A 16,597-nucleotide genomic window follows, 5' to 3' on the forward strand; every position below is an offset into this window, starting at 1 on the left:
AAGCAGACACTGAAGGCTTTTAACATCAGAGTCTACTGAGCCCCACTCAGCACTCAGCTGCAGTATATTAGAGCTCTTACCAGAGAAGAGCCCTGTTCCTCCCAAGTAGACCCCTGCTGCAGTCTGGCACTTTGACAAGGTTCCCTGAGTTGGGTTCGGCTTCTCTGGTGCCATCGCTCCCTGGGACTTGGGGGGTGCTCAGCGTCCTCCTCTGAGGCAGAGTCCCCATCTTCCCAAGCAGCTGGGACCTCAGCAGGCTCTTCCATGGGCTCAGGTTCCTTTTGTGGTGCGGGCCCTGGCAGGAACTGAGCATCGTCCTCTGTTGGGGTCCTCTAACTCTTCCTCCTTGAAGGAGGATTCCAATGAGGGCATGACAATGGGGCTTTCCAACCTCTCCCTTAGCACACCTTCAAAATGCCATGCAGGGCGCTTGGGAGATCCTTCTAAATGGCATTTTATTTTTTTATTTTTTTCATTTCATTTCTATACCGCCCAATAGCCGAAGCTCTCTGAGCATGTGATGTGGGGGAAGCAGCCAGGGGGAGAAGCTAAGTGGAAACTGGCAGGAGCCCTTGCATGAGTGGAAGTGCCTTTTGCTCCAGATCCTAGCCTATGTCTCCATGTGCTGATCTTTGCGGGGTTTCATGTGGAAGTATAGAGGGGGAAATGGAGTACTACTCTTGGTCTTAAGCAATAGAGTCTGGGAAGAGCCAGCTTATCTGTACTACTTCAGTGAAAGAGATATATATGTCTGCTCTTTTTGTTTATCAAACCTATCCTCGCATTTAACAGAAATCGCCCTAAGAAAAGAGGGCTATGGAATTTGATCAAGAACAATAGGTATCAGCCAAAGCTCATCCACCCAACCTTTCTTCTTCCAAACCAGGGATGTATTTTTATATGTATGATTTTGTGACAGCTACTCTACACTTCATAAGAGCAACAGCTTGAACCATGTGAAAAACTGCAGAGAGCAATTGAAGGCAAAGACAATACAAGGGATACTGTAGCCCTATTAAAGTTGTCAGGCCTTACTCAGTCCAAACATGCCCCCCCCTCAACCCACCCAAAGCTCAGCGATAGGGCTCATGTTTTGCAGGCAGAACATTCCAAGTTCAATCTCAAACATCTCTAGGTACATCGCTCCCAGGGCTTTGGATAGGGGTGAATGCTCCTTCCTTGTTCTCCTCGACCTCTCAGCGGCTTTCGATACCGTTGACCACGATATCCTCCTGGACCGCCTGGAGGGGTTGGGCATTGGGGACACCGTATTGCAGTGGTTCCGGTCCTTCCTCTCCGGCAGGTACCAGAGGGTAGCACTGGGAGAGGAGGTTTCGGACCCGTGGCCACTTACTTGTGGGGTGCCACAGGGTTCCATCCTCTCCCCGATGCTATTTAACATCTATGTGAAGCCGCTGGGGGCTATCATCAGGAGGTTTGGGGTGCAGTGTCATCAATATGCGGATGACACGCAGCTCTACCTCTCGTTTAAATCTTCACCAAGGTTGGCCGTAGAATCCCTGTCCAAATGTCTGGAGATGGTGAGTGCCTGGATGGGGAGGAATAGGCTGAAGCTGAACCCTGACAAGACCGAGGTACTTTTGGTGGGAGACAAGAGGAGGCTGGGGCATGTTACCTGGTGTTGAATGGGGTACGGCTACCCTTGAAAGACCAGGTCCACAGCCTGGGGGTCATTTTGGACTCCCAGCTGTCCATGGAGGCTCAGGTGTCAGCTGTGAGCCGGACAGCGCTGTATCAACTCCATCTGATATGGCGGCTGCGCCCCTTCCTTCCCGACCATCTGCTCCCATCGGTAGTACATGCCCTGGTCTCCTCTCGTTTAGACTACTGTAATGCGCTCTACGTGGGGTTACCCTTGAAGACTGTTCGGAAGCTGCAGCTGGTACAGAATGCTGCGGCTCGCCTGATTAAAGGCAGCCGCCGGCGAGATCACATCACTCCAGTGCTGAAGGAGTTGCACTGGTTACCAGTTGTTTTCCGGGCCAAATTCAAGGTGTTGGTTTTGACCTTTAAAACCCTATATGGTTCCGGCCCAGCCTGTCTTAAGGAGCGCCTCCAGCAGCACCAGACAGGCCGCTTAAAAAAATGAGCCTCGGATGGCCTTCTCTCTGTCCCATCAGCCAGGACAGCTAGACTGGTGAGGACGAGGGAGAGGGCCTTTTCTGTGGTGGCCCCCACTCTGTGGAACTCCCTCCCTAGGGAACTCCGTCATGCCCCCTCTTTAATGAGCTTCCGTCGTGCATTAAAAACGTGGTTGTTCAGGCAGGCATTTGGGGTGGGTTAGGGTATTTTAGAAATGTTTTTATTGTAGAATTTTATTGTTTTAAACTGTTTTTATTGTATGTTGTACATCGCCCAGAGTGGCTGGGTGACCAGCCAGATGGGCGATTAATAAATTTAATAATAATAAAAATAATAATAATAGGTATGGCTGAGAAAACCATCTGCCTGATGGTTACAGTCTTCCCCACTATGATGAGATGTAGACTTGGTTCGCACAAAATGCGAACCCATGGTTTATTTAATCATTGCTCTACCCAGGGTGTGTCTGGCAGACAATCAAACAAACTGTCCTTTGTTTTCTCAATCCTTGGGTTGTTCGATTCCCTCCTACTTTGTCCACTCCCTCTGTGTATCCCACGTGCCTTTGCAGAACTGTAGTACTGGCATGTAGAACAGCTGGGCTTTTCTTTACCACTCTTGCCCACAATCTCTGTAGCCTGGAGAAACAACCTATGAACAACCCACAGCTCTGGGTTCACACAAAACGACAATCTATGGTTTAAACAACCCAGAGTTCACAACCCAACAATAAACCATAGCTTCTCTTTCTGGGTTGTTTGTGGTTAACAAACCATGGTTTGTTAGTATGGCTGGATTTACACACAAGAACCTAGAATTCAAGAACCCATGGGTTAAATAAACCATCGGTTAGCGTTATGTGTGAACCAGATCATACTGTATTTCCATTTAAATTATAGTCTTTGACTTCTAAATTTGTATCTACATATAAAAATTAGCATATGTTGATTTACGCTAGTTGGTGCTATCTTTTGTCCTTTTTTTTTTTTTTGCTGATACGTTTTCTCTTTTTTTTAGCAATGCGTAAGTGGTCACCCTAACCACAGTGCAGCTCCAATGTAAAGAAAACGGCAAAGCGCAGTTTAGCTGGGCCTTCAGAATTCCAGAAAAATGAGTGAGCATTTTGACAAAAAACAACCATTTCTTCAAAGTCCAGTAAGTTGATATGAAAAACAGAAGTTGAGAGAATTCAGCATATTCCTAGACATTTACCTTCACTATTGACGATGATTGAAGCCGCTCCAGTTGCGGCATCCTCTGTTTGACCTACAAATTCTAGAATAAGGGAAAAAATAAGGTGTAACATGGTACTTTCAGGAAACAAACAAAAAATGATGCAATTTACATGAGTAAAAAATAGAGTTAACGCACTGGCATTTAAAAAAATGTTAATAACTGTACTACATGTATAGCAATGCCAGGAGCAAAAAACATACACAAGTGCTAAATTATACCCACAAGACAGCAAACACAAGCTTGACATTAATTAATTATGGCTAATTCTCTGCTTCAGCAAAAGCTGAACTTTACCACAGATTTTACTGGAGGCTGCCATGTGCTGCTTAATCATTTATATATGGCAAAACAAACATTTACATGACATTCGCACCTGATAGTTTATACAGGTACACACTTATTTTTCAATGCCTATATGGGAAAAGTGTTGCCCATGAAATAGGTCCTTTAGATCAGGAAGCAGAACATAAGAGCAGCTTTGGCTGGATTAGACTAATAGCACAATCCTATGCATGCTCACTTGGAAATAAGTCCCACTGTGCTCAATGGGGCGTATTTCCTTGTAAGAGTGTTTAGGATTACACCCTAAGGGTCTATCTTAGCCTGAACCTTGTTTCAAACAGTGGCTAGCCAGAAGCTTCCTAGAAGCCCACAAGCAGGCGTGAAAGCAATAGCCCTCCTATGTTGTTTCCCCTCCCTCTTAAAATGGGTGTTCAGAAGCATACTGCCTCTGAAGCTCAGTTCATTCATTCTAGGCTGGGAGTGGGGAGATGTTGTGTATTGTGGATGTGCACCTTTCATACTGTATTATTTTTAGATTGTTTTATGGTGTCTATTTTTATTTGTATGGTTGTGCAGATTATGGTTTATATTGATTTTGGGGTGGCTTTTTCTGATATGAATTACGGATTTCTGTATTTGTGTATGTAAGTAAGTCACTTCAAGATGACCTTTAACTTTGGGAAGTGATGCATAATTGTAAATAACAACAACAACAACAACAACATGCCTAATAACTCTGGATTAGGGTAGGGAACCTCCAGGTGCTTTGGACTCCAACTCCCAGCATGGCCAATGATCAGGGATGATGGCAGTTGTGGTGCAACAACATCTGGAGGGCCACAAGTGCCCTACACCTGATTTAGATAGACCTATTATCCTTGAATTTGTCCAATCCCCTTTAAAGCCATCTAAGCTAATGGCCATCAGCACATTTTGCATCAACACATTCCATAACTCGATTACACCTTGTGAGGGAAGATGCCCTTTCTTTTGCCTGTCTTGAACTTAATGCCAACCAAGTTCATCAGGTGACCCAGAGTTCTAGTTTTAGAGAGAGCACTCTATCCACTTTCTAAGCATTATGCAGAATTTTACAAGCCTCCTAGGTCTCTGCAGGCCAGTTTTCGTCTGAAGGAGGGGAATTTGCATAGAAATCTGGTTCAGCCTGTAGATGCAAATATAGCCTCCACTTCTTCTCAAAGCAAGATCCCCTTTGGACTTTTTATAAATAAGCCCTGCCATGCAATTGTGGAGGAGACCACACAGAGGGCTGATTTTGCTTGTGGGTCATATCCGAAGCAACTCTAAGAATTGCTACCTAGCTTTGCTAGCTTTGACTGAAACTAGCCTGGTCATTGGCTGGTTTGCTCTACCTGGCATTTTCTTTCTAGGCCTTCCATAACTAGTAATGAAGAATGATAGAAGTTCACACTACCTGATCCTACCCATGTTTATTGGGAAGAGAGTCTCACTATATTCAGTAGGTACAGGTAAAAATGTACAGGGTTCCAGCCTGAAATGAATAGAGGTAAGCAAAAGGCCAAAATTGTGTTGAATACTATTCATATTAATACCATGCTAGGCTGGAATTTTAAATACTGTAACTAGGATACACTAGTATAATAGGTAGAGTGCTAATTTGGGATGAAAATCTCAACTAATTCTGGACAGAGGGTTATACTGGAATGGTCACTGGCTACAAACAAAGAATTTGTATAAATGTGTGTCTATATATATATATATATATATATAGACACACATTATGCTCATATTACAGACTGAGGCTGAGAGATGGTGGACTGCCTCAGGCCATCCAGAGTTCATGACATAAAGGTGAGATTAGGGATGTACAAAACAGCGAAACTCGAGCTCGTCGAGGTTCTCCAAATTCCACCTTGAAAGTTGTTCTGGCTCATGTCCATATCAGATTGAGAGCTTGCTGTTGTTGTTGTTTGCATGAAAGTTCATGAGTATTCGGTGCGCATTTTTACAAAGGTACGCCTCAATTGTGTGCGTTTCTGAAAAGTACATATTTTTCTTCCATTGACTAAAGCGTGTCTGTGTGCATTTTTCAGAAGTACGCAGTTTTTCAGGCATATTTTTCAAATGTATTCATCTTTTAACACATTTTTCTTTGATCTGTGCATTGCATTACAAGCTCGGAAATGTATCGACTTCATCTGCATTGCATTGGAGTGTGGGCAGTGCGAACTGGGTAAATTCTTGGTCTAAAATGAAGTGAAATAAATTTCTCATACATCCCTATATGAGATTTGAACCAACGGACTTCCATGCCATGGTTAACAACTACTTCACCCTTCTCCAACCTGATGCCCTCCAGATGTGTTGGACTACAACTCCCATACTAATGGGGATTATGGGAATTGTAGTCCAAAACATCTGGAGGGCACCACCAGGTTGGGGAAGGCTGTGCTATGCTATACCAGCTCCTATAATCTAGAAATTTTAATATACAGTATACACAGACAATTTTCAAAAAACCCTAATTAAAAATATAGTTAAAATGTGAAACTTTTACCTGTAGGAATCCCATTTTTCTTGAAGTTTCCAATATAATCATTACCAAATGAATCCTTCCCAACCTACACAGCAAACATTAACAACCTTAGATCTTCCACATTCAGCTGGCATGATACAACTATATGCTGTGCATAAGTATACAGGTACTGTATTTCAAAATGCAAATATTTGTATATCCATGAATGAAGATATATGTTCTTTTTTATAATGACTTATTGAGGCTATAGTTCCAGCAAATGTTAATGCTACAATCTGTATTCTGCACTTCTGTGTTGTTATCTCATTGCAAATGCAGAAACTTTAATAAGCATTTTATCTTGCAATTTAGCTGTAACTCATAATTATGATTTGGGATGTCCCACTTGGCATCTGATTCCCATTATAAAGTGACTGCAAAATCAAAACTCTTTTACAGCACAATCCTATGCATGTCTGCTCAGAAGGAAGACCTCACTGAATTCAACAGAGCTTACTACTGTGTACATTGATACAGTACTGCAGCCTTAGGGGATAGTACAATTTCTTTCTGGGATGGACAAATTTGTTTGTTTGTTTATTTATTTATTTCATTTCTATATCGCCCAATAGCCAAAGCTCTCTGGGCGGTTCACAAAAATTAAAACCAAACAACACACAATAAAACAATTTAAAATATATAGAACATTAAAACCACAATATAACAATACAACCACAATAAAACCTAGCAGCAGTGCAGGAGTTTAAAATACAGATTTAAAACAGCAAAGATAAAAATTTAGAAAGCTAAAATGCGAAAATGCCTGGGAAAATAAAAAGGTCTTCACCTGGCACCGAAAGGAATACAATGTAGGTGCCAGGCAAACCTCACTAGAGAGCTCATTCCAGAGCCGGGGTGCCACAGCAGAAAAAGCCCTCCTCCTAGTAGCCACCTGCCTCACTTCCTTTGGCAGGGGCTCACGGAGAAGGGCCTCTGACGATGATCTTAAGGTCCGGGCAGGCACATATGGGAGGAGGCGATCCTTCAGGTAACCTGGCCCCAAGCCGTTAAGGGCTTTGAATGTTAACACCAGCACTTTGAATCGGGCCCGGAAATGGACCGGCAGCCAGTGCAGCTGGAAAAGTACTGGCGTAATATGAGCTCGCAGGCCAGTCCCTGTTAACAATCTTGCTGCCCTATTTTGGACCAGCTGAAGTTTCCGGACCGTTTTCAAAGGCAGCCCCACATATAACGCATTGCAGTAATCCAGACGAGAAGTTATCAGAGCATGGATAACTGTAGCTAGGCTATCTCTGTCCAGATAAGGGCGTAGTTGGTATACCAGCCTAAGCTGATAAAAAGTGCTCCGTGCCACTGAGTTCACCTGTGCCTCAAGTGACAGTTCTGGATCCAAGAGCACCCCCAAACTACGACCTGATCCTTTAGGGGGAGTGCAACCCCCTCCAGAACAGGTTGAATATCACCTAGCCGGGCAGACGAACCACCCACTAACAGTACCTCCGTCTTGTCTGGATTGAGTGTCAGTTTATTGGCCCTCATCCAGTCCATTACTGTGCCCAGGCACTGATTCAGAACAGCCACTGCCTCACTTGGTTTTGATGAGAAAGAGAGGTAGAGCTGGGTGTCATCTGCATATTGATGGCACCTCAGCCCACACCTCCGGATAACCTCCCCCAGTGGTTTCATGTAGATGTTAAACAGCATGGGAGATAAAATAGAGCCCTGTGGAACCCCATGGCACAATTGCCATGGCACAGAGCAATAATCCCCCAGCACCACCTTCTGGAATCGGCCATCCAAGTAGGAGCGGAACCACTGTAGTGCAGTGCCTCCAACTCCTAACCCAGACAACCTATCCAGAAGGATACCATGGTCGATGGTATCGAAAGCCGCTGAGAGGTCCAGGAGAATCAACAGGGTCGCACTCCCCCTGTCCCTCTCCCAGCAGAGGTCATCCCACAGGGCGACCAAGGCAGTTTCCGTTCCAAAACCAGGCCTGAAGCCCGATTGAAATAGATCTAGATAATCCGTTTCATTCAACAGTGCCTGGAGCTGTCCTACAACCACCCGCTCAAGCACCTTGCCCAGGAAGGGGATGTTGGCCACTGGCCTATAATTGTTAACATCCTCTGGGTCCAGGTTAGGCTTTTTCAGGAGTGGTCTAATTACTGCCTCTTTTAAAGCGGCAGGCACCACTCCCTCTCTCAAGGAGGAATTTACAACCTCCTGGACCCAGCCAGACATCCCCTCCTTGTTTGATTTAATAAGCCATGAAGGGCAAGGGTCAAGCACACAAGTGGTCGATCGGACTTGGCCAAGCACCTTGTCCGCATCCTCAGGCCTCAGTAACTGAAACTCATCCAATAAAACTGGACCAGACGGTGCTCTGAACGCCTCTACCAATGGAACTGCATTAGTGGTGGTGTCCAATTCATGACGAATCTGAGTGACTTTATCCTCAAAGTGCCGTGCAAACTCGTCACAGCGTGCTACCGAGGGTTCCACCGTCTCTCTCCCTGGCCCAGAATGTAACAGGCCGCGAACCACTCGGAAAAGCTCCGCTGGACGACACTGAGAAGATGCAATGCTGGTGGAAAAGAACTGTCTCTTTGCCACCCTCACCGCCACAGAGTAGGCTTGATAGTGGGCTCTTACCTGTGTTCGGTCAGACTCAGCACGAGTTTTCCTCCACCTGCGTTCTAGCCGTCTCCCCTCTTGCTTCATTGCCCTCAGCTCAGGTGTATACCAAGGAGCTGGCCGGGCTCTGCTCAGAGGGAGAGGGCGCTTGGGTGCGATCGTGTCAACCGCCCGAGTCATCTCTGCATTCCACAGAGCGACCTGGGCTTCAACAGGAGCACCAGCCATACCAGCAGGAAAATCCCCCAGAGCCCTCTGGAATCCATCGGAATCCATTAATCTCCAGGGGCGGACCATTTTAATAGGTCCCCCACCCTTGCAGAGGGGGAAGGCTGCCAGGAGTCTAAACCTCAGCAGGAAGTGATCTGACCATGACAAAGGGACAGATGTTAATTCCTCCACTTTCAGATCACCATCCTCCTGCCCAGTCGAGAAAACCAGATCAAGCGTGTGTCCTTTTATATGCGTTGGGCCGATGACATGTTGGGACAGCGCCATGGTTGTCATGGCGGCCATGAAGTCCTGAGCCGCTCTGGATACAGCAGCCTCGGCATGGAAGTTGAGATCCCCCAGGACCATCATCCTAGGGGTCCTCAACACCAAGTCCGAGACCACCTCCGTCAGCTCAGGCAGGGAGTCTGATGGGCAGCGGGGTGGGCGGTACACCAGCAGAATCCCTAATCTGTCCCGGGTACCCAACACAAGGTACAAACACTCAAGATCTGCACTCGAATGAGCAGGAAGCCTGGAGAGGGAGATTGAATTCCTACAGACCACGGCAACCCCCCCTCCCCGACCCTCAAGTCGGTGTTGGTGCTGCACCGAGTACCCAGGAGGGCACAGCTGGGAGAGAGTGACCCCTCCCAGTTCCCCCACCCAGGTCTCAGTAATACATGCCAGGTCAGCCCCCTCATCCACAATCAAATCATGGATGAGGGAGATTTTATTTTGGGCCGACCTGGCATTCAGCAGCAGCACCACCAGACCCGAGGGAAGACTGGTAAGGCTGCCAGGAACCATCAGGTTGGAGGAAGAACCAGAAGAGGGGACAGCTGTAAGGTGTCTAGCCCCCCTTCTCCTCAGCTGGCCTGTTAATCCCCCAACGCCATACCTCCCCCTGCCCGTGACCACAGTTATAGTGGCACCTCCCCGACCCCCTGAGTTGCCCAATAGTCCTCCCAGGCACATATTATTTAACATTGATTTTCAAACATTTGAAATGCTATAGGATATCCACCAAAAGCCTGCAAAACTAGATTTTCCAACTGTTAGTATGATGGGTTGAAGCAGAGTGGTATCCACAGGCACTAATATGCCTGCAGACACCTCCCTCAGAGCCTTCCAGGTTCCCTGCCCCTCCTGACTTAAAAAAAAGAAGTTTTTTTTTAAATTAAAAAACATGATGAACTGGGAGGCTGGCAAGCTGCAAAGCGTCCACTCCAGCACCATAATTTTTTTCTAAGAATGCCTGTGGGCCCCACATGGGCCCCAGAGGTATTCTTAGAAAATAAAAATGGTGAGTCACTGCAGCCCAGCACTTTGATTTAAAGCGTGCCCAGCCTCTCCTGCAAAAAGAAAAAGATAAGCTGGGGGTGGTAGGGAGCATCCTGGAGGGCTAGGAGGGTTAGCAGGGAGTGATGGGAAGTGTGCTGCCTGTGCTATTATATTGGGAAAAACAGTCTTTGGAATCCAACTGTGTTACTAAGGGCACAATCCTATGCATGTTTAGACAGAAAAAAGTCCTAGAACTCCTAGTATTCCCCAGCCAGCACAGCTGGCCAGGGAATGCTGGGAGTTGTAGGACTTTTTTTTCTGTCTATACATGCATAGTATTGCAACCTGAAAAAATATCAAATCTAGTACAATAGAAGGTGGACTGAAAAGTAGTTTAGGATGTCATAATTCGCGTTCCAAATATATCAGTGTGACAGATGCACCCACAGTATAATTTAAAGGAAACAGTAGTATTGGTTCAGAGGATTCATCTGCACATCACTCCTGCCAATTTGCAGTAACCTGGGACTGGGAAGCCTCCTGTATTCTACACTTGGCAAGCCCAGGCCTTTACTTTAAAGGTTGTTAATATTCATTCAGTTCAAATGGAGGCGCTGATGGTGGATAGCCAGTTAAATGTGGAGGAGAGGCACATACATGCCCTGGATGGGATCACACTCTCCTATAGGTTCCCACCATGGGCGTGCTCCTCAGTCTGGCTTTGATCCTCAAAGTTCATATGGTGTCTGTGGCCAAAAGTGCTTCTCACTAGTTTTGAGTCCCTTTCTGGACAATAACGATCTAATCACAGTCTAGAATGCTTTGATAGCTTCTTGACCTGACTAATGGCATACATAGGGCTTCCCTTGAAGAGTGTTTGGAAACATCAGCTGGTCCAAAATGCAGCAACACAGTTTTTCTCCAGCACTAAACCGTTCAGGTATGACCTAAATCATATCCCTGATGAATATACAGTGGAGGTGAGGAATAGATTTCAGGGATTAGACCTGATAGACAGAGTGCCTGAGGAACTATGGACGGAGGTCCGTAACATTGTTCAGGAGGCAGCAACTCAATCCATCCCAAAGAAAAAGAAATGCAAGAAAGCCAAGTGGCTGTCTGATGAGGCTTTACAAGTAGCTCACGAAAGAAGGGAAGCGAAAAGCAAGGGAGAAAGGGGAAGATATACCCAACTGAATGCAGAGTTCCAGAGAATAGCAAGGAGAGACAAGAAGGCCTTCTTAAATGAACAATGCAAAGAAATCGAGGAAAACAACAGAATGGGAAAGACTAGAGATCTCTTCAAGAAAATTGGAGATCTCAAGGGAACGTTTTGTGCAAAGACGGGCATGATAAAGGACAAAGAAGGCAGGGACCTAACAGAAGCAGATGAGATTAAGAAGAGGTGGAAAGAATACACAGAAGAACTATACAGGAAAGATCTGAATGTCCCTGATAGCCATGATAGTGCGGTCACTGAACTTGAGCCGGACATCCTCGAGAGTGAAGTCAAGTGGGCCCTAGGAAGCATTAGTAACAACAAAGCTAGCGGAGATGACAGTATTCCAGCCGAGCTATTTAAAATCCTAAAAGATGATGCTGTTAAAGTGCTGCATTCAATATGCCAACAAATCTAGAACACTCAACAGTGGCCACAAGACTGGAAAAGGTCAGTTTACATTCCAATTCCAAAGAAGGGCAACGCCAAAGAGTGTTCAAACTACCGCACAATTGCACTCATTTCACATGCCAGCAAGGTGATGCTCAAAATCCTACAAGCTAGGCTTCAGCAGTATGCGAACCGAGAACTACTGGAAGTACAAGCTGGGTTTCGAAGAGGCAGAGGAACTAGAGATCAAATCGCCAACATTCGCTGCATCATGGAGAAAGCAAGAGAATTCCAGAAAAACGTCTATTTCTGCTTCATTGACTACACTAAAGCCTTTGATTGTGTGGATCACAACAAACTGTGGCAAATTCTGAAAGTGATGGGAGTACCAGACCACCTTACCTGTCTCCTGAGAAACCTGTACAAGGGTCAAGAAGCAACAGTAAGAACCAGACATGGAACAACCGATTGGTTCAAAATTGGGAAAGGAGTACGATAAGGCTGCATATTGTCACCCTGCTTATTTAACTTATATGCAGAGTACATCATGAGAAATGCCGGGTTGGATGAATCAGAGGTCGGAATTAAGATTGCTGGGAGAATTATCAATAACCTCCGATATGCAGACGATACCACCCTAATGGCAGAAAGCGAAGAGGATCTCAAGAGCCTCTTGTTGAGGGTGAAAGAGGAGAGTGCAAAAGCTGGTTTGAAACTCAACATTAAAAAAACTAAGATCATGGCATCTGGCCCCATCACTTCCTGGCATATAGAAGGGGAAGAAATGGAAGCAGTGACAGATTTTACTTTCTTGGGCTCCAAGATCACCGCAGACGGTGACTGTAGCCATGAAATTAAAAGACGCTTGCTCCTTGGGAGGAAAGCTATGGCCAACCTAGACAGCATAGTAAGAAGCAGAGACATCACCTTGGCGACAAAGGTCCGTCTAATCAAAGCTATGGTTTTCCCAGTAGTAATGTATGGCTGTGAGAGCTGGACTATAAGGAAGGCTGAGCGCCGAAGAATTGATGCTTTCGAACTGTGGTGCTGGAGAAGACTCTTACGAGTCCCCTGGACTGCAAGGAGGTCAAATCAGTCCATCCTAAAGGAAATCAACCCTGAGTGCTCATTGGAAGGACAGATAATGAAGCTGAAGCTCCAATATTTTGGCCACCTAATGCGAAGAGAAAACTCCCTGGAAAAGACCCTGATGCTGGGAAAGACTGAAGGCAAAAGAAGAAGGGGACGGCAGAGGATGAGATGGCTAGATAGCATCACGGATGCAATGAATATGGACTTGAGCACGCTCCGGGAGAGAGCGCGGGACAGGAGGGCCTGGCGTGCTATGGTCCATGGGGTCGCGAAGAGTCGGACACGACTGAACGACTGAACAACAACTAGCCCATCCCAGCAAGATTTCAAGAGCTCTACGGGCTGTCAGTGACCCTTAAGACTCAGTCCAAAGTGTGGGCTTTAGTCCTTAAAGTCCTAAATGGTCAGAAGCTGGGGGATACAGGGGTGGGCAACTTGTAGCCCTTCAGATGTTTTGACCTACAACACTCATAAGCCCTCCCCATCTCAAGAAAGAATACCACTACTAGAGTTTTTTGCAGTGGCGGCGCCCACTGTACAGAACTGCCTCCTAAGCAAAACATGCCACACTCACCCTACTGTAGTTCTTAGAAAAATCAATAAAGACAATATTTTCTGATTGGCTTCTGAGGAGCTAGCTTAAGATGCACTACTAGAATACTGACCTGAATTCTCCATTCTTAATTTGTTTTTTGTTGTTGCTTTTTAAAACACCCTTTTAACTGTATGAATTTGGGGCAGATGTGAAACCAGAAGATGCAAGCCAGTGCTCACCTTGCAGATCATTGAAGTTTTAGCCCCAAGTCGAGCGGCCTGGACACACTGGTTGGCACCTTTCCCTCCAAATCCAGTGAAAAACCGATGACCGTGGATGGTCTCTCCAGCTTTCGGCAGACGCGTGGTAAGACTGTTGGAATTGATAAGAAAAGATTTCAATTAACCACTGAATTCATAAGAGTTTTTAACATAAAAATTACTAACTTCTCAAAGTGCCTACTAATGATGCATGCACATAACAGGAGGGTTTGACTGCTTTAGGGGTCTAGCCAGGAGGAGTTCCAGCAGTAATCCAGTATGGGTAAATTTAGTCTCCTTCATTGTAATTCTCTCCATTCAAATTTTCCCCACCAATATAACTACCACAAATAAAAACAGACCTTGCAGCTATTTTACTGACTCTGGTTATTAACAGACATGTCACAGCAAAAGGTGGTGAGCAAAACCATAAGGTCTAAATCACCCTTTCAAGTTTCTAGGCCTCAGGGAAAAAGAAAAATAGAAGGGAGGTGCTTGAGTATTCCCAACATCTTGCAGGACTACAAGAAGAAAGGCATATATAATTTACAGTTCCTTCTGCAACACTGACTGGGAGGAGCAATGGGATGGGTAAGCATTCTGATGAACAAACACACCCCTGAAAGGGGAAACAAAGTAATTTCCTGGTTTCGCAGCAACCTTTATATTTGGGATTCAACAACATTTAAAACATTTATTCAAATTTTTGATGATAAAATCAGGATCACTATTTACACAGGAGGTACTCTGACCCAGTTCGCATAAAACACAGGCAATTCTTGGGTTGTTTAACCCAGGCATTGTGGGAGGTTGTTAACTGAAAACAGAAATGGCATGCACATAACCCGCATGCTCCACTCCTCCCATAATTCCTGATTAAACAGCCCCGGAACTACCTAGCATTAACATTCAAACTGGCACAGTGTCATAGAGAAGACATTCACTTTGGGAAGTAGATTGATTTGGGTAACAGTGACTTGAATTCTGTACTTTGCTGTCTAAGCCTTAGGTTAATTTGTGACCTAATTTGGTCCTCACATCAGGAAGGTACAAACCCAGTTCTGTTTGCAAAACTGCTCATGTAAAACAGACTGTACAATAAAAAGAAGAGAATATATACCTCACCTTTCTATCATAACAGATATTCAAGGTGGCCATCAACATTTTCAATAAAGCAATTTTAAGCAAAATGCAAGATGAATTACAAATAAATGACCCAGCCACAGGAGAAACACAACGGCTAAGAGCACTTCAGCATCATCAGTCTTAGACAAACAGTCAGACCACAGCACCCCAGGTGCTAGAAGTCAGACAGCAACGGAACCAGCCAAGGGAGGGCCTGCTTTCTATCTTTCCCTCTGCTACAGCCTGATGGAATGGCTGCTTCTAGAGGACAGTTGAGGGAGGAGCCTGAGGGAGCTGGTTTCTCAGCAGAGCCAAGAGTTGGAAAGCTGGGGGCAAATGAGGGGAGATGTCTGAACTAGCAGAAATACTGGAGATCATCTGCAGGGATGAAAGTGTGTGTGTGTGTGGGGGGGAGGCAGCAGGAATCAAAGGCTATTAACCAAGGGAACATCACAGGTGGGGGAACATTATAAACCCAGAAACTGGAAGAGATCCATAGCACGTTGCACCCAAATATTGGTTGCTAAAGAAAGGGAAGATAGGAGTGGGCCTGGAACTCTGGAGAGTGAGCAAAACACAGATGGCTGGGTAAAAAGCAGCATACAAGAGATACTACTGTGCTCTCAAAGTGACTGGCTCCCCTCCCCTATGTCTTGCCAGGCAGGGCAGGGAAGACCTTGGAGAGATAGCAAGTGGTGTCTGGATAGACAATGGTTCCCTCTCTGGCCTGTCCAGCATGGTACTAGTGTTGTTGTTGTCTGTCTGGTTCAAAGACTGGTCACTGCGACTGAGATAGGCTCAGGCGAGATTTGTGGGTTGTTGGCTTTGTCATCTGATACAGCAGGGATGGGGAACCTCAGGCCCGGGGTCCTAATCGGCCCTCCTGGGGTCCCTATCCAGCCCTCCAGGTTTCTCCAAATGGCATCCCCCCTTCCCCCTTCCCCCAACCTCTGTTTATTTGTGGTTTCCTGGCTTTTGTGCAGTTGTTTCCCCATTCTAAAAGGCTGAAGTGCCTCTGTTAAGGCTTCGCTGCTGGAAGTAAATGCTTTAAGCTACCATATGCTGGTACTTTTTGTATTTTGGGTTCCCACCTCTTTTGCCTTTGGCCTCACTGCCTTCAGCCTGACGTATCACTAGAATGTGGCTCATGAGAGTTTCTCCAAAATAATTCAGCCCTTGGGCTGAAAGAGGTTCCCCATCTTGGGACCAGGATACCTGAGAGAGAGCTCCTTCTCCTTTATCAACCTGCGTGGTCACTGAGGTCATCTGACAGCATGCTCTTGGTGGTTCCACATGTACCTATGGCCCGACTGGAGTCCACCAGGAGAAGAGCCTTCAGTGTGGCAGTCCCCTTTCTTTGGAATTCCTTGCTCCTGGACGTCAGGCAGGCATCAACCCTGCGTTGCTTCCCATGCCTCCTGAAAACAGTTCTGTTCCAGGAAGCATTCCTTACAAGACCAGCCACGGTTTTTATCGGCATTTTGTTTTTAATAATTTTAATATGGTGTTTAATCTTTTGTCTTTTTTTTACTATTGTACTTGTTGTGTTTACCACTCTGGAATCTGTTTGGATGGGGAGCGGTATACAAATGTTGTATAAATAAATCAATCTCTGTGATACAGTCTCTCTCTCTCTCTCTCTCTCTCACACACACACACACACACACACACACACACCCCACTCAGGGAGCAAAGCAAACAGATCA

General features: G+C 45.7%; 1 protein-coding gene across 4 annotated transcripts in view; it reads right to left on the bottom strand.

The window, feature by feature from the left end:
* Positions 1 to 16,597, bottom strand: part of RBKS (ribokinase) — an 83,730-nt gene that overhangs the window by 54,118 nt on the left and 13,015 nt on the right. For all 4 annotated transcript variants that reach the window (XM_084828576.1, XM_084828575.1, XM_084828574.1 and 1 more), the window contains exons 2-4: positions 13,746 to 13,878; positions 6,161 to 6,224; positions 3,316 to 3,378 (exon numbers count right to left, since the gene is read on the bottom strand). In XM_084828576.1, coding sequence (XP_084684702.1) covers positions 3,316 to 3,378; positions 6,161 to 6,224; positions 13,746 to 13,878 — 260 coding nt within the window. The remainder of the gene's footprint in view (positions 1 to 3,315; positions 3,379 to 6,160; positions 6,225 to 13,745; positions 13,879 to 16,597) is intronic.

Source organism: Heloderma suspectum, chromosome 1 (genome assembly GCF_057233095.1).
Source record: "Heloderma suspectum isolate Gila_16-S chromosome 1, 16-S_ref, whole genome shotgun sequence".
Lineage (NCBI taxonomy): Eukaryota > Metazoa > Chordata > Lepidosauria > Squamata > Helodermatidae > Heloderma > Heloderma suspectum.